Here is a 19,661-nt window from a genome sequence, read left to right as displayed (position 1 = left end):
TGTGTAAGGAACCAAAAGAAAGTATTCATTATGTAAAAAGAAAATATACAAGATATCATCTCTCTTTAAATACAAAGGCTCACAAAGATTGTATGCATGATTGAAATTTATTATTATTTTTATTGCAATTAAGTGATGTAGATGTAGGTGTTGGTATCTTTTGAGAGACTTAACTACTGATATTTATCCTGTTCATATTCTATATGTAATGTCTTCTGTTAGTAATTTCTCAACATCTTTGGTTATATTAAAGACTGATCTTTAATATTTTCCTTTGAGGATTTGTAATGAGTGAGTCATACCTGAATGACTTTATGTTTTGAATAGGATTCTCAAGTGGGATTTCTTGAGAATAATCCCAATAGCTTTGCCTGAAAGAAGAAGTTGAAATCGAAATCTCTCACTAGGAATTAATCCTTTAGTGACATCTTATTGTCCCACTTGTAAGGCTGGACTTTTTTTTTTTTTGATATTTATGTCGATTATTAGTTTTGGACTTTAAGTATTAGATTTAAACGAGAATTTGGCTTTTAATAGGACTCAATGGAGAAAAAGGATTCATGTAGCCGACCCCACGTAGTGGGATAAAGGCTTGATGTTGTTGTTGTTGTTGTTGTATGAGATTTTTTTTTAATATTTATGAGAATTTTGATGATTGCACTTTTGTAATTATAGGGTTTCAGCATATGATTTTTAGTCCTTGAAATATCTTATTTCTTTTACTTTCATAAAGAAAGTTTTGTATATTCTTCAGTATAATAAAGCCCTTAAAGTATCTCTTTTCCAAAATTTTGATCATGTGGCTTGTAAGAGGCCACAATAGAATGATGATGAGACTGTTGATAATGCTCGCAAGTCAATGATTGATTTTTATTTTGCGACTAGCATTGCAGATGTTCCAGTTGAAGGCGTCTAAGGCCAACAAGGAATGATTGTATTGGCTTCAGTAAATTTGGAATAAAAAAGCCTTGAACCTCTAGGTCCTAATTCCTAAAAATGCTTTGAGGTTAGGGTTTCGGAGGAACTTGTTTAGGAAGACATTTTTTTTTGGATTTTCCCTCTTTGAATGAGGACCCTTTCACTTATGTGTTTGAACCATCTATGAAAGAGGGCGGTGATGAGGTTTTAGATGAGAAAGGTGAATAGAACATTGTTGCTGCTCTTCCATTTGAAGCAGCAGAAGTAGAAGCTCTATTGGAGAGGCATTCTATTGAATTTAACAACCTTTTTTAGTTCAAAAAGCTTGTTGAGCATATCATTTTAATTAATTTGAATGAGGTTGCATTTTTCTATCTCTAGCATGGGAGATTGAATATTCTACTGTCTTTGACTCATTCAGTTCCTCCTATCACAACTAGTAATGATATCAGTTATAGGGTGGATGAATAAGACAAGGAATTGGATTTCCAAAGTAATAAATTGATCACTTTGGATATGAGATTAGATTAGATATCTCAGAATCTCATTTTGAAGATTTCGGGAAGGGACTATTTGTAGCCAAGAACCAAACTAAATTATCTGGATAGATATTTTGATGATTATATAAGGAGACTAAACCATTTTGAAAACAAGCTTTAGTTGATGAATTTGTAGTAGTCTGAATTCTAGAGTAGAATGAAAACTTCTACTTGGAGATGGGCATATACATTATGGCATATCTCGACTTTCATTCGTGAGGTCTTTTTGGAATCTAACATTCTAGTTTTCTGCCTTAATAGGCTTTAAGATATAAAAATGATGGTGACCAAATACAATATTCTTATCAAGGCAAGAGCTTGAAATGAAACATTTGTCTTTTATGGCCAAAGAGAGATAGTGAAGGTGGTTTAGGAGGAAGATATTCTTGTTGGCCAAGAGATCCTAAGGAACCTAACCTATGTTAAAAAGCATGAGATCCATGGAAATAGATATCAAAATCCCTTGTGGGAGGTAGGTGGTGTCTTCTAGGATTAATTCTTGAATTAACTCCCATAATCGGAGAAATCGGTCTTCTTGAGTTTCTTCACAGGTTGAGAAAAAATATTGCTATTGTTGTTTTTGGTATTAGTCTTTCTCTTTTTGGGGTATGACAAGCCTTGATTAAAAAAATGTTCAATGTGATTGCTTCGAGGCATGCCTCATTATGAGGCACCCAATAAGTAGTTTCAAAGAAAAAACAAAAGAGTAGTTTGAGACTTGTGATTTTTTGGCATGAGGTTTGTGCCTTTTTCATTTGAGTCATACTGCTTTAGACTATCTGCCTTGCGGCGCATGAGAGAAATGCCTTAAATTAATCTTTTCTTGAAAAAGGCATACATTCAAAGCTTTTAGGCTTAGGGTTTAAATCAATTCGAAGATAGAAGTTTAAAGTTTTTTATTTTATTTAATTTTTTATTTTTAGCTGTATTTTATTTTATTTTTACCAATATTTTGAATTTTATTTTATTTAGTTTATTTCATTTCTTTTTATTTTCTTTTAATTTTTTTTTTCAATGGATTTAATTAGATTTTTTAATTTTTTTTAGTTTCATATATATATATATATATATATATATATATATATATATATATATCCAATTTTTAACTATTTTTTGATATCTTTTAAGTGATTTTTCTATTCATTTTGTTTTAATTAGTTTGCTTTATTTTATTTTAGGTTTTGGGTTTTTAATTTTCCTTTTAACTATTTATATATGATTTATTGCATATTTATAAAATTTATTTTATATAAGAGTTGTTTTTATTCTTAGTTTGGGGTTTACGCTTTGTTTTGCATTGCCTCAATAAGACAGAAAAACTCAGTTGCTGATTTTACTTTTTTTTAGGGTATTTAGACACTCACACAAATTCTTTGTAATGTTTAGGGGTGTCAATTTTTGACATGACTCGAAACACGACCCGAACCCAACCCGGAAAAATCCGGGTTAGGGTCAACCCGGACCCGAAACGGGTCGGGTTTGTGTTCAACAAATCAACCCGTTTTAAAAATCGGGTCTGGTTCGGGTTGACCCAGCAACCCGAAAATGGCCCGAAATTGGCACGAAAACTCATATTTGACCCGAAAACCTAAGATTGACCCATTTTTTACCCGATTTTGACCCAAAAATCGAATATTGTCCTGATTTTGACCAAAACATTAGCAATTTTAGATCAACTTCGGGTCATTCGTGTCGGGTCGGGTTGACCCGGACCCGAATCGGGTCGGGTTCGGGTCGTGAAACCTGACCCGTTTTTAAAAATGGGTCTCAGGTTGACCAAAACAGTGCCGGGTCAGTTCCGCGTTTGACCCGAACCCGACCCGCTGACCCGAATTGACACCCCTAGTAATGTTTGTATTTTGCAGCTTTTCTTAATAATTGTCCATGCTATTTGGAGGATTTTTGCCACCTAGAACTAAGCTCCTCGTTTAGTCCAAGATGAAAACAATTTTAGCGAGGGACTTATCATTATCTGTGATCTTATGAGAGGCCTTATTGAACCTGGCTATATAATGTATCATGCCCTCATCTTCTTTCTGCTTGATAATGGAAGAGCAACCTAGATATTTTCAACAGCCTCATCCATGTTTAGAATTTTATCTAAAATAAGTAAGAAGAGGGTTGGTTATTAACCACCTTTTTACATAACCCTAAATATAGTGGCAATTATTTTGCATTTGATAGTGTTTGAGATAGTTTAAAGAGAACATTCTTAAACATATCTAAGTGATTAATGGGGTCAATGTTACCCTTATAAATCTTGTGCATAGGAGTGGCCTTAAACTTTTAACGGAACCAACTCCTTTAAAACTTTAGAAGTAAAATGATAGTTGTGCATAAAACTTGTAAAATGAGTGAATGGAGTAGAAGTACCATTATAAACCAAATCTTTTATCATTATGATAGATTTGAGATGGTTGAACACAAGGAGCGGGTTGATGACTTGAGGTAACATTGATCTTCTTGGTGATTACAAGCAAAAGCAATTGCTGATGTATCTAATTGAATTGTATTTCAATTTTTTGGTAAAAAGTGTTACTATTTGATAGTTTTCCAAAGTAATGTTCAAAGAATAGAATGCCAATTTAAGTACAAAACTTTGGGTCTGGCTAAATTTATAAGAGATGCTATTTAAACATATGAACTCATTATCAAACATTATTAAAATTGACATACCATACTCAATATTATTAATATTTCGATCTTTTTTTAAATTCAAATGTAAATAAAAAGAAAAGGCTTACAATATAGCTATTTGCTTAATATAAACCTCTATTATACTTGCACCTTATTAATAAGTCACACATAAACGTTGATTGAGTTATTGAATAAGTTGCTAAATCACCGATTTCGTTGGTCACCCTTTTAAGAATCATTACAAAAGGACAAGTCGTAACCATTTTAGCCTAGTTGTCCAATTGAGATCTAGTTTGTTTTCAAGTCGAGAATATTCCTTGCATTGCAAAGCTTCCAAATAGATGCATTTTCAACCTTGATTGTACATCACTAACTCCCACAACACTCAAGTTTTCACCATTAGTAAGATAAATCTTTTTGCAATCTTTTGCAGAGTAGTTAATACTAAACTCTTTGTATGGAGTAAAATGATATGACATATACTGAACTTTCCACATTAAGGATCAATGATTCATGAATATTTTTACATGCATTATTCATATATGACTCCATCTATTTTGGACCATATCCATCATTGCCCTATGGATAATTTTGTTTTATGTGGGCAATCATTTTACATGATTAACATGTGCTCTATGAGCTCAGAATTGACCTCTTTGTTAATAATAGAAACCATGCCTTCCTTGATGATTACTTCTATTTTGAGGCAATCATTTTAGTTATTAACATTTAGTTATTACATGCAACACTTGCAATTTCTGTCATGCTCTTCTTCATCGTTTGATGGATTCATCGTCTCCATTGCTTTTGTTTCTCTCATGTCAATCTTGTTAGTTATTCACTTGGTTGTGCGTTGGTTTCTTATGAGACTCTTGAGTACTCAAGCTGCATTTGTGGGCTCTTGCATGATTTGGGAATTTCAACATGATGAAGATTACCTCTCTTGGAAACTTTGATACTTCACAAGTCTATTTGTCTGACATGGTTTTTAATAAATAATTCTAGTTTATTCATCATTTTCTTTAGTCCCTCTTTGGTATTAATCATTTTCAATTCCCTCTTGCATTCAAGATTTAGAAATTGATGTCATGTGATTGAGGATCAGGATGAAGTTTCTATCAAGCCTTTTTATAATATGGATAATAGTGATGTAAACATAAGAGGATAAATAAATCTTCTTTAAATCTAGATAAATGGATTTGATTGGTTTGAAGGAAAAAGCTAGATCTAATTGCAATCTTCTTAATTTTGGATACATGATCATGTTCAAACCTACGGGTAAAATCTGAATGAATTGATGGCAATGATCAAGAACTAAGAGATTAGCATCCAATTCTCCTAGGCCTCATTTGGTAGTGTAGTCTACAACTTTATTTTATTCTGCTTTTTTGTCAAGTGAATGATTGTTTGGTAAAATTATTATTGTTTGCTTTCTAAATTGTTTTGATAGATTAACTTGTTTTATAAAAACAATAATGAAAAATTGAATCGGTTAAATGATAAAAATATACATAGATTTTTATTAGTAAATAAAATTAACTATATCTATCTTAAAAATAATTAATAAAATTAAAAATTAAAAATTATGCTGTTATGAATAAAATTAAAATTAGAATACTAATTATAATTATATAATGATTCGCATACTAATAATAAGTAATTTTATTACTGAACAAGGAAACATTATAGCATTTATCCATCAAAAGCACCTAAAATTTAAATTTAAATTAAAATTCATAAAATAATTTTTGCGGTAATATCAAAATCTTTTATAGTTACTTATATAAAAAAAAAATTATAGTTGTTTTGAATAAAATCATATTTTTTTTAAAAAACATGTTTTCTTAGCTTTTTAGTAACCCTCATTTTTCAGCTTTTGTAGTGTTGAACTTTTCCACAAATTAATTGATTTAACTTTGTCAAATGCCTAAAAATTAATTCTATTGTATTAGAATGTCTAATTAACAAAAATACTGCCAAACAATGCCTTAAAAAGACCAAAGATTTACGCTTTAGAAATCTAGGCTGTTCATGGTGGAATTTTGCTTCCAAATCACAACCCAAAATGAGAGAATGAACAATCCACATTTTTTTTAATTAGAATTAGTATTAAAGGTTGATCATGAAGGCTTAAAGACTCTTGCCTTGGATATAGTGCTCATGAAGGGAGATGCCACTTGATATGTGAGACAATGATAACAGGGTGACCCAATTTCTAAGAGATAGAGAGGAAAAGAAAGGGGGTGATTGGGTGGATATGAAATATTAGAGATCATTATGATTGATTCTCTAGATTCTACTTTGATTATTGGCCTAAGAGAGAGAGAGTGTGTGTGAGTAGAGTGAGGGAGAGGTCTTGTGATAGAGAGTGGGTAGGAGAGAAGAGATTGAGTATCAACTAAGAGAGAAAGTGTCAATGATACGCCAGGGTGCCCACAATGTGGTGCCCGTGGGAGCTATTATTCATTATGTAAGCAGGAGGAATTAAGAAGAAGTTATTTAGGAAAGTTTTAATTAAAATTGAGAGGGAACTATTTAAGGAAAGTTCCAATTTGAATTCAATTCTAAGAGGGATTTAATTATGGAACGGGGGCTGATTTGGGAAGGAATTAATTAAAGTAACGTGGGCTGATTTGATTTGGGTGGGGGGGGGGTGGTGTGGTGGGTGGAATCAGCCCTTTTTCCTTAATTAATTCACCCCCAAATCAACCCCCATTCCTTAATTAATTCCCACCCCCTCAAATCAGCTACCTTTCCTTAATAAATTTTGTCCCAAATCGGCCCTCTTTCTTTAATTCATTTTCACCAAAATCAGCCCAACTTCCTTAATAAATTCCCTCCCAAATCAGCCCCATATTTCTTAATTAATTTCCACCCAAATAAGCCCATTTCCTTAATTAAATCACTCCCAAATCAGCCCCCTTTCCTTAATTAAATCCCTCTCAGATTTGAATTCAAATTGCATCTTTCCCTAGATAATTATCTCCCAATTTTAATTAAAAAATCTCCTAAATAACTTCCCATTGATTCCTCTTTATATAATGAATAATAGCTCTCCCGGGCCCCGCAAGGGGGAATCAACCCTCTTTTACTTAATTAATACACTCCCAAATCAGCCCCCATTCCTTAATTAATTCACACTCAAATCAGCACCCATTCCTTAATTAATTCACACTCAAATCAGCACCCATTCCTTAATTAATTCCCACCCCCTAAAATCAGCCACCTTTCCTTAATTAATTCTCTCCCAAATCAGCCATCTTTCCTTAATTAATTTTCCCCCAAATCAGCCCCACTTCCTTAATTAATTCCCTCCCAAATCAGCCCCCCATTTCCTTAATTAATTCCCTCCCTAATCAGCCCCTTTTCCTTAATTAAATCACTCCAAAATCAGCCCCATTTCATTAATTAAATCCCTCTTAGATTTGAATTCAAATTGAATCTTTTCCCTTAGATAATTCTCTTCCAATTTTATTTAAAAATTTCCTAAATAACTTCCCATTGATTCCTCCTTCTTATATAATGAATAATAGCTCCCCTGGGCCACACAAGGTGGGCCTCCCTGGCACATTAATACTCCCCCTGAAAGAGCGCACCTTGTCCTTAAGGTGGAAGGATGTGGCGCTGGTCATGGCTTTCTTCAGTTGATCGAAGGCCTGTGTTGTTGCTTCCCTCCAGTTAAAACTATCTTTTTTTAGTTGCTCGGTCAGTGGCCATGCTATCGTATACTAGAATCAAGCTAGGGTTTTTACCTCTAGACATAGCCCTACAACCGTAACCATATCCTCATTCAATCCATTCACTGTGAAGCCTCCACCTGGTACACCCCCCTATATCATTATCCGCTTCAAATATTGGCATTCTCAACTTCCTCAACTTAGGATCGCCATCGCCCCAATAGCTTCTTAATTTTGGAAACATGATCATGTTCAAACCTACAGGTAAAATCTGAATGCATTGAGGCATCTTGTGCCACTCTTTTGTTTGATGATGTACTTGATATGACTCCTTTGATGATTTGGTCACTATACTTGATGTGGGTTCCTTTTTGAATGGTTGTAGGTCTATTTGAGTCCATAAATCTTTTGTAGCTCGCTTATTGGATTAGGTTTTGGACCATTTGTTCTGAACCATCCATTGATTAATCTAGCAGCATGGCAAGGTGATTAACTCGAAACTATGTACTGACAGCCTCTTGGTTAACATTATATCTTCAATTCTTGCTATTGTGTGATGTAAGTTCTCACTGCTAAATTAATACATTGACTGCATACAAAAAATTCTGATGTCTTCTTTAACGTTCTCCTCTTCAATGACTTCTAGATGCTTGTTTTATTTTTTATGAATGAATATAGATTTGTGTTAAGCATAGTTGAAATGCTATTTCGATAGTTTATTTCTACATAGATGCTTGATAGTCATAGTAAATTTCTTTTTTCTTAGAATTTAGTATAAACTTATTACTTTTTGTATACTGCTGTTAACCATTAGGAACTATATTACTTGAAGGGGACAATTTGAAAAAGGTCTTTTCATGTTTCCATGTATGGACTTGATAAAATAATTATTGCTTATTTGCTTCCATTGAGTCTTCAACCGTTTGCTACTTTTCTTTATAAAGTGCTTTGCATATTTCTACTTGTGATTATTGTTTCAATTACAAGTGTAAGATTTTTCTATTTAATGAAGAACTCTTGTATAACCGAAGGAACATGCTATTGGTAATTAGTTTTCTCATGAACACTTTATTTCTGGCATGCACTAACACCTGAAGAATCAATTTGATGAATGCTTTTGCTGCAGGTTCTTGTTATGACTGCTCAAATTTTGTTAAACATTCTCAGGCATAGTATAATAAAAATGGATTCCATACATCTTCTTATTCTTGATGAGTGCCACCACGCAGTTAAAAAACATCCATATTCGTTGGTAATGTCAGAGTTTTATCATACAACTCCAAAGGAGAAAAGGCCAGCTGTTTTTGGTATGACAGCATCTCCAGTCAACTTGAAGGGTAGGGTGCCTCTTTAGCTAGTTTGTCATGCATTAGCTATTTGGTTTTATCCATTCTTTTAGGCTTTGTTGCTGCTTCTTAAAGTAGCTTTCTAGTTCAACAATTAATTTTTTTTTTTACTAAAAAGCTGTTTTAAGAAGAAGCAATAAGAAAGCCGTCCCAAATGAAGCCTTAGTTTGCGCTTGTGTTACCTAGTGCTGTGCTTTTTCTGGAATCACCAATTCGGGTGTGATTTTCTCTGCAGGAGTCTCTAGCCAAGAAGATTGTGCTATCAAGATTCGAAATCTTGAAAGCAAACTGGACTCCATAGTTTGTACTGTCAAAGATCGCAGGGAACTAGAAAAGCATGTCCCTACGCCATTGGAAACTGTTGTGCATTATGACAAAGCAGCTAGCTTGTGGTCTTTTCATGAGCAGATAAAACTTATGGAAGCTGCTGTAGAAGAAGCTGCACGTTCCAGTTCTAGAAGAAGCAAATGGCAATTTATGGGAGCCAGGGATGCTGGATCCAAAGAAGAACTCCGTCTTGTTTATGGTGTTTCTGAAAGAACTGAAAGTGACGGTGCTGCTAATCTAATTCAAAAATTGAGGGCCATCAACTATGCATTGGCCGAACTTGGCCAGTGGTGTGCTTACAAGGTAATGGATGTTGAAAGTTCTATTCTTAGAACTAAATTCTATGTTAATATCTGCCTTTTCAGGTTGCACATTCATTTTTAACTGCTTTGCAAAATGATGAGAGGGCGAATTACCAGCTTGATGTGAAGTTTCAAGAATCTTATCTGAAAAAAGTTGTTACTTTATTGCAATGCCAGTTATCTGAGGGCGCCGTAATTAATGATTGTAATAATCCTACAATTATAAACAATACAGATGTACATTCTGTTGATGACATTGAAGAGGGAGAGCTGCTAAATAGTCATGGTTAGTTCGGTTCATGGCCTTCTTTTGTTCAGTTCATGTTGAGCTTATTTGTAAAATTTAATCATTTTATGAGATTGCATGTTATTTTTAACAATCTCATTACTGAGCTGATTGCTTCCGATAAAAACTTCAAGCATAGTCAACCATCTCATACAGATTTAGAGTGTGCAAAATGTTGGTTTTGCTTTATAATTTTAAAATTTTAGGTTTGGAGCCATTTTGACTGACCATTTTACTGACTTTAAGAAGTGCAGATCTTCTTCATGTAAAGACTTGACAGAATTAGTTACCTTTGACTGTAGCTATATAAATGCAGTTTCATGTAGTAGAAGCATGAGTAGATCTTTGTTGGTAAGATTATAACTAGTACAATAATCTCTAGCATGGTTCATTTGGCTTAAACTTTTGCTGCGGTTTGATATTTGATACAGATGGATTTTAAGTATTCTTCCAATTAAAAATGCTTACAATTGCAAGGTCGAACTTATTAACTCTGGTTTTCCATGTACTTTATGCTTCCAGCTGTCTCTGGTGGTGAACATGTCGATAACATTATAGGAGCTGCTGTTGCAGATGGCAAAGTTACTCCTAAGGTTCAGGCATTAATTAAAATACTTCTCAAGTATCAGCAGACTGAAGATTTTCGTGCTATTATCTTTGTGGAGCGTGTTGTTGCTGCACTTGTTCTTCCAAAAGTAACTAATGTTGTCTATTCTAGCTGCAGAACTCACTTCTATAAATTTGTCAGGCCAATTTATCTTGTTATGTACAATGCAGGTGTTATTGGAGCTTCCATCTCTAAGTTTCATAAGATGTGCCAGCTTGATAGGGCACAACAATAATCAAGAAATGCGGACATGCCAAATGCAGGACACAATTTCAAAGTTTCGTGATGGTCGAGTATGTATATTGATGCTTTATATTTAGAACATAGGGCTTTTTTTGCACTTTATTCTTCCCTTCTTTTTTTTTTTTTTTAATTTTTCTTGTTCTATAGCATCTTATGAGCTCTTAATTTCTTGCGATTCATTCTCGTTAGAATGTAATGATGGTTTTTTCTTACTACAATGCTGCAGGTTTTTGAAGTAACAAAGGAATTATTATTATTAATGTTTTTTCATATGACATGTTGATGTAGAACTAGATATGCAGGTGACAGTGAATTATAAATTCCTCATACTTTAACAGAGCTTACAAGTTATTAATTCACAATGAAATTAAGTAATGACTTCATCATGCAAGAGGGTAATCAAGTTTAAGCATTCAATCACAAGCTAATAGGAGGACCAATAGATAATCAAATAAGTTAATATCATTCTCACGTGATGTTTCAGAAACAATCCCCAAATTAACAAAGAGATTAGTCACTACAAAGACCTACTCACACGACACTCTTGGTATGGGCTACACAGATAAGTTTTCACAATAAAACGATGCCACAATTGAGGAGGAATCAAAAGATGTGTTGGGGGGGGGGGAGTTTATCCGTAAGGACGAAGATACTAAGCCATGACGATGTTATATGGTTGTCTCGATGGGAAGGACAGCAATACGAATCCCTTTCACACGCTTGGACAACGTTCTGTTGTCGCTGGAAATTTGGACAGCAGCTATGTGGTTGCCGAACTCAGGATCAACGGGTATTGGACTTGGAAAATGGCCGAATTTGTGTATCACCAGTTGATAGTTGTCCTTGGGATGACTCAGAAGAGAAATAACAAGCAATTGATAGCAGGGAAATAGCAACAATCATCATTAGATGGCATCCAAAACAATGGGACATCAAATAGCATAAACCTGGGTTCAAGATTTATGTCCAAAAGTTTTGTATAATTCTGGTAAGGATCAATGAGAATAGGGGAGGGGGGACAACATATTGGCTAATGAAATAGGATTTAATTTAGATTTACAATAAATGCTTAGATTTGCGAATGGGGATATCCTTCCAAATATAGCTCAATAATTTAGGAACACAATTCAAAACTTTTAGGAGAATTCAAATTTGAGCCTTGAATTCCTTACCTAAATTGTTGGATTATTTTTGGAAAGGTATCCCCATCAATAAATCTGAAATTTAAATGAAGAATTCTTATTAAGTCTCCTTTCTAAATTATGCTAGGCTAATTTAGAACTCAAATTTGAATTCAAATTTCCTAAAGTTAAGCTAGGCTAATTTAGGAAATGGAGGATCAATTTGGAGAGAGAGTGGGGAGAAAAGGTCATGAAAGTTTCGGCCATTAGCAAAGGGGAGACAGCGGTCAGGAAGAGAGGAAAGGGTTGTGGTGTATCGGCTAGGGAGAGTTATGGGTGATGATTCGGTTGGGGTTGGATGTGAGGATGATGAGCCTAATGGGCCAAGGGGGGGGGGGGGGGAGATGGCGATGTCGATAAACTTTGAGCCCGGATGCTTCCTGCGGCTGATGAGTCTTGCTTTGCCCTCACTTAGAGACTTCACATGAGCTCTCACAAAAAATCTTAAACGTACAAAAACATAAAGTGCAGAAATTTTCATTTGTCATCATCATCATCCTCCCAAGGGGGAGGCGAGGCTTATAAATAGACAAAATACAATAAAACATCAAATGACAAAAGTGCCCCTTGAGATCACATATACTTACTCCTGTACTCCCTCAAGCGAGAGTAAAAGTGAAAGAATACACATAATAAATCAAATACAAATAAATGCTCAAAAATAGAGTAATTTGATCGTAGCCGTATTTCTCCAGCCCTTCCTCTTATAAACTTTCCATGGTCTGATTATAACACCCCACAATACCCTTAATAGTACTGTAGAGTGTAACATACATAACATACTATTTTTCCTTTCTCATAACATTTAATACAATTTTTTTTTTCACATTAGAAATTCATATAAAACATCCAACCATTTTTCAATTGATACATCAATGGAAGTAACAAATAAATTAAAACTTCAATAAACATACTTACCAAGCCACTAAGAAAATCCAAATAAAATCTATTTCGAAAATGTTTTCATACCTCAAAAGAAGCTCCCTAACTAAGATAACCTTAACATAAAAGAACAAATAACTTGCATAAATTAATTTGCCACAATCTTCTTCTTTTCCTTTCCTGTAACAATAGTTAATAAGAAAATACTGGTGAGCTATGAGTCTCAATAAATTATACAAATTAATTACAAAAATACAATAATAGGAATAAATCAAAATATCGAAATCATCACTGAAAATATCGTAAATCATAATTAAATTATTCTTTACTTCTTTTGAAGTTCACACTGAATATCAATTTTAATCTGTAAAAAATTTGGCTATACTTTTAATAGCATTATTCAATGGAGTTCAAGTAACCTGGTATTATCTTCATTGAAATACATATAGGTCCATTTTGCCTCTTTATGAGTCTATTTTGCCCCATCTGTTATGCATGTATCATATTTTCTGGGGTCTCTTTTGCCCCACCTGCAATGTAGTCTCACATATGAGAACCCTTTTATCCCACCTATACTTGTAAGTTATTCATCATTTATAATCAAACTTTACTTTTACATTGATATTCAATCAAATTTTACTTTTACGTTGATATTCAATAACTTTTCAGTGTTCATAAGTCATACGTAAGTTGTTGCATGCTTTCAAAATCATTTCTGTTATAATCGATATATAATTAAAATGCATACCATATGCAAGGAAATTAACATCTTTCTAAAATAGTATCAAATAGGAAAACATTTAGATTAACTTAAAAAAAAATCTTATTTTACACTTACCTGATTAAATTATATATATGGTTGTTTATACTAGGAGACTTAATGAAAAATCATTTCTATACATTAAACAAGTTTAAGAACATTTCACTTTAATGCATTCAAAATTAACCTTCATGATTATAATTGAAAGTCATTCTATTTGAATATGAATACATTACTTACCTCCTTGAATATTCATCTTTTCAACTCCATCTCGCACTCTTCTTCGATTGTAAGTAACCTACACAATTTTAATTCTCTCTAGGTTCCATAAATTATAATTCAAATAACTTTGTACAAAATTCATTTATACTAACATTACTATTTAACTCGTAACCTCCCCTTTGCATAGATCCTAAAGAATCTTCCTCATTTAATTCTCTCTAAATCTTTTTTCACCGATTTCTCAAATTGTTTGCAAACTATCTCAAACTACAATTGATGCGGACATCCGATGATGGATTATTAAGAAAAGAAATTTGTTTTGCACTTTTATTCTTTGGGAGGACGTTAGTGAGAATCCCTATGGAGGGAATCGTAATTTCCACCAGCCACAGGATGGGTCCTGGCTCGTGGCTTGAAGTCTCTTGGTGAAGGGTAACGCATCACCCGTCAGTCTTTGGAAGAGTCCAAGGCTCACGGTTTCCTAAACCGCCACCTCCTCAAGCCCTCCGCCAAGGTGCCCATTTTCTCATCCCATCACCTCTCCACCACAAGTTATCGTTTCTCCTCTCCACACCCCCACCCCAATCGCCGGCTAGCCCAATCCCAAAACCCACAGCCACCTAACCCTAGCACAAACCTCCAAATCGCCGGCCACACCACCCCCTCCCCTTGGATCTAAATTTTCATAGCCTTCATTACTTTCCTAAAATTAATCATGGTAAATTTGGGAAGAGAATCAATTCAATCAATTTCAAATTTGAATTCTTTCCAAATTTAACCTGAATTATATTTGGAAAGTTTCTAAATCAAGTCAATTTATTTTTGAATTTAAATTGAAAGAGATATGAGTAATAAATCCCCTTTAATTTAATTGATCTTATTTAGGAAACCATTTGAAATCTTCCCTACCTCTCTCATCCCATTAATTCTTCCCCATTGCTCCCAATTAAACCCCTTCCTAATTTAGCTCCCTTTAATTTTGGAAGCTATTTAAATTCATACTCATTTGAATTTGAATTTTACTTCCTAAATGAGAAAACCTATTTAAGGAAGCCCCCTCAAATCATGCTCATTTGACTTTTAATTAGGATTTAATTCAAAACCTTTCCTTAATTAAAATTCATATTTAGGAAAGTCTTTATTTCCTCAAATTAATGTCTCCATCTTTTTTCTTGGTCCCCCTCCGTTGTACATCAATTTGGTATCAGAGCATGGTAGCCTGGGATTCGAACTCGACGGAGTCGAGCTCTTTTCCACCCCGGGAGAATGATGCAGACATCCGATGATGGATGATATTCAAAGGAAGGGTCGAAGATCGACGGCAAAGATCACTTCGTTTTATTTTAGTTTATTAATTGTATTTTGATTTAATTTTGCATTTTTTTCTTTTTTACCCTTTTTATTTAAGAGTCTTGTCTTATGTAAGCCTAGGGGAAAAAATTGTCTTTTAATTTCTTTTGAGGTCTATATATAGAGGCCACTTCTCTTGTATTAGGGATGATGAAATTATAATAAAAATTTGTGTTATGCACTTGTGTTCTTTTTGGAGGACGTTTGTGAGATTCCTATGGGAATGAATTGGAGTTTTCACCAGCCGCATGATGTGTTCGGGCTTGTGGCTTGAAGTCCCTTGGAGAAGGGCAACGTATCACCCGTCACTTTAGTTTTCGGAAGAGTCCAAGGCTCGCGGTTTTGTCTTTTTTTTAACCTTTAATTATTCCCCTTTCTTATCTTAATAATTCAAGTTTGGAAATTCCTTAAGTCCACATTCATCGTATGTGGACACATTCAACGTATGTGGACGCCTTCCCTTTTTCCTCTCTTTTAGCCGACCCCTCCATTTTACATCTGATGTAGAACGGAGGGGGCCAAGAAAAAAGATGGGGACATTGATTTGAGGAATTAAAGACTTGCCCACATATGAATTTTAACTAAGGAAATGTTTTGAATTAAATCCTAATTAAAAGTCAAATGAGCATGATTTGAGGGGCCTTCCTTAAATAGGTTTCCTCATTTAGGAAGTAAAATTCAAATTCAAATTCAAATGAGTTTGAATTTAAATAGCTTCCAAAATTGAAGGGAGCTAAATTAGGAAGAGGTTCAATTGGAAGCAATAGTGGGGAAGAATTAATGGGAGGAGAGAGGTAGGGAAGATTTCAAAAGGTTTTCTAAATAAGATCGATTAAATTAAAGGAGATTTATTACTCATATCTCTTTCAATTTAAATTCAAATAATTAATTCAATTTTGAATCAATTTAAAGTCAATTTATTTTTAAATTTAAATTGAAAGAGATATGAGTAATAAATCTTTTTTTTTAATTGATCTTATTTAGGAAACCATTGTGGGCTCCAAAAATTTGGCCCCGGCCTCTGTCCGCTAATGCTTTTTCTTTCGGGGGATGTTTTAACGAATTAAGTTCCGGGGTAAATTTTGGAAGGGCAGATGGGTTTGTAGATAAGACACTACCCAGAGATTTCACTCTCATTTTGCGAGAACTTTATGATCTAAGTTCCGGTTTCCTATAGGTACAAGCCCCTATAGTTAATTACCCCTCCCGATCACGAGAGAGAACTTTTGATTAATGCTATTCGTCAATCAGATACGTAAAGATACGTGCATTTAGCATATAGTAGCAGCATGAGTTTGAAAATTGAAGAGTTTGAATGTTGGAGAATTTGGAAAGTTTGATATTTAAAATTAAAAATTTCACCATCTTGCACTTAAAGCGGATTGTGGGGGAATGGATGATGAACCCGATCAAGATCCCATGGTTCAGTCATCTCGGGCCATCGTGGTCCTGGTCTACTTAGTCAGAGGAGGTAGTCGACCCAACCTGATAGAAGGATCTTTGTCGGCAATCATGGGGACCTTGTAGACCTGGGATTTATATTTGCCTAAGGGGATAAATTTGAATCCACCTTAGCTAGCAGAAAGGCTTTGTGCCCTATCGATCATATCCTGTTGATTCATATCTCAAGGATTTGATGTCATTAAAAAGCGTATTGGCTCTGGCCATAATCAGTATTTCGTGGTGTCATTTGGCCGCAAAAACACTCGGTTCAGAAGGCCCTGGGTCATAACCGTTTATCATGCGGTGCAATTTGACGGCAAAATCGCCGGTTAGAGGACACGTACCACATCCTTATTGGCAGGAGATTGTTTGAGAATAGATCATAGTGATATTTTCTACCAGACATTTAACTCTATGTGAGCTGAAGTGGTTTTCAACTTGTCTACCCCAACAAACTGTTGCGGAGGGTGGATGGATTTTACTTTAGGTGGCTAATGATTGGATTTCAATTTTAAATATTCTTGAATTTTTGGAATTTTGGGAATTTTGGGATTTTGGCTTTTGTGGAATTTGAATTTTGATGGGTATTTGAGAGGAATTTGAAATATTTGGAGTTAACTCCTCCGGTTGAGATCTGCATTCAACACGGCCATCATCGGGGTGTATGAGATCATTTCTATTTGATTAAACCTTGTTGACCCTATCAACTTGCCGATAGGGGATCGGGTTTCGTAGGCTTTGTGCATTTATTAGTGAATTATCATTGTTATATGCCTTGAAGGCCTAATATGAATGTATTAAAACAAATAATACGGTCGCCGCCACCGTATATTTATTTGATGGTTCGAACCCTGTCGACTCCTATTGACCCATATAGAAGGATTAAGTTCGAACTTGAATTCACTTATTGACCTGCGCAACATCCCTATATGTCATGTGTGTCCAATAACACGCTCGTCGAGGCCCATGTAGGTGTTTAGGGGCATTTTATGATTATTTGTTGAAACTTATCGACTCCTATTTACCTACTTAGGAGTATCTGATTCAAATTTACTGACCCGCGCAACATCCCTAGACGTCACGTGTGTACCAATAACACGCTCACCGGGATTCATGTAGGTGTTTGGATTGCACTTACCCCTTTTGTGTACCTATGTATATACAAACTACGGTGCACGTGTGTGGGTATTTTTGAATGTTTATCATTGATCATCTGAATGTGATGATCTACTTGGAAGCTTGTATACGCCTTCTGTCCGCTTGCATGAATGTTGCGGATCCGGTGGCGTGCTATAACAGCTTCTAAATTGAGTTGTTTGTTGCATTGTACAGGTAGACTGTCGTGCACTAGTATGATTTATGCAGGTAGATTGTAGTTGACTAACTAATCTCCTGCTTTAAATTTGTAAATGCATTCACACGATGTTTTTGTTCGTGGTCATTGCATTGTGGTCATTGCATTGCATACAAGTCTTCTGGAACTGACTACATGCATTTGAATTTGCTGTAGTTATTCTGCATTTTGCTTGTTAGTGGTACATTGGATGTATAGGAATCTTCTATTGTAGCTCGTAGGAGTCATATGTTTGTCGTAGTGCTTTGATGTTTGCCCATAGATGATATGTAGTGTGTATGACAGCTCTCCTACCACGACTTGTAGGAGCTTGCATCTGATGGAACTCTTCTGCATTTGTCTATGAATGGCATAACAGGTTTCCTACAACAGCTCATATGAACTTACATTTACTTTTGCCATATATCATCACGCTTAAACTTGTAGGTGACTAGTATATTTGCTGACCACCACATGCTCCTTAACTATAAGGATATCGTAACATCCATTGCCTATTGCTGATTAGCATTCGTAGGCACATTGTGTGTATGGTAAATTCTCTATCATTGTTAGCTGATGCTAGCACTTGCCATTTACTACACGATGAGCATTTGCGGGGACTGCTACATCTTTTTACAAGACTGATATTGGTGCTTCCATCATCGATATACGATTTGTAGCACTCGCTAAGATATTCTCATGCATCTATTTGCAAGTGGATCACATATCTGTATTGATTATCCTCGCTCATTGTTTGCATTTCTACAGGCAATAGTACCCTTTAATATTTATTGGAAGCCTTGCATTATTGCTTGCAAGCAATTTCAATAGGTTCGTTGGATGTTGACTTTTAGCATTCGTAGATAACTACTGTATTCATCTACGAGTTAATGGTCATTGATTGGAGAGAAGTCATAATTCTCGTTGTATGTGACATGATGCATACTTTTGAATAACTTCTTAGGTACACTTTGACAAATCAAGTCATTGATAAGCTGCTAGTGGATGAAAGAAGTTTCCTATTAGCTCATTGATGTTGATTAAAGGAAAATTATTGCATTCACAATCTATCCACCATTATTGGTTGCAAGCTAATATGTTCACTTGCGCATCATTCATGCTTGTAAACCAACTATATCTTCACTAAATGTATTTTGCATGTACTCATAAGAATCTTCGTTTGTTGTAGGCTCTTGGACCTCATTTGTAGACCCTTGTTCATTCATGGATATTTAGTTAGATGATCAAAATTATCTACCATTTGTATGAATTAGGATGAATCTACGATCCAACCATCGTCATTTGCATGAAGATTATATTGAAAATCAAATGGCATCATCATTATCATTAAGTGAATGACACTTGCAAAATCCCTTGGCTTACAAATTTTATATGTATCCATTTTCATCTTATTGATGATTGTCATTTATCAATTATGAACTCAATCACTTATATCTATTTATTCAAGTTTGAGTGGGTGTTCAATTCGAGTTCAAATTCAAGTTCTAGTTAAGATTGTATAGTTTGAGTTCAATGTCCACAAATGCATACTTCAAATTTAAGCTCATGTCATTCAAGTTCAATTCGTTGTCCTCCATTGTACAAATT

At 34.6% G+C, this 19,661-nt stretch overlaps 1 protein-coding gene across 1 annotated transcript in view; it reads left to right on the top strand.

Moving 5' to 3' along the window:
- The window catches only part of LOC110100869 (endoribonuclease Dicer homolog 1), a 34,822-nt gene that overhangs the window by 2,578 nt on the left and 12,583 nt on the right, over nucleotides 1–19,661 (top strand). The window contains exons 3-7 of the mRNA XM_020828581.2: nucleotides 8,898–9,108; nucleotides 9,353–9,747; nucleotides 9,810–10,032; nucleotides 10,555–10,727; nucleotides 10,810–10,932. Coding sequence (XP_020684240.1) covers nucleotides 8,898–9,108; nucleotides 9,353–9,747; nucleotides 9,810–10,032; nucleotides 10,555–10,727; nucleotides 10,810–10,932 — 1,125 coding nt within the window. The remainder of the gene's footprint in view (nucleotides 1–8,897; nucleotides 9,109–9,352; nucleotides 9,748–9,809; nucleotides 10,033–10,554; nucleotides 10,728–10,809; nucleotides 10,933–19,661) is intronic.

The sequence above is a fragment of the Dendrobium catenatum genome, unplaced genomic scaffold, assembly GCF_001605985.2.
Source record: "Dendrobium catenatum unplaced genomic scaffold, ASM160598v2 fragScaff_scaffold_672, whole genome shotgun sequence".
Taxonomy (NCBI): domain Eukaryota; kingdom Viridiplantae; phylum Streptophyta; class Magnoliopsida; order Asparagales; family Orchidaceae; genus Dendrobium; species Dendrobium catenatum.
This window is presented reverse-complemented; position numbering and strand designations above follow the sequence as displayed.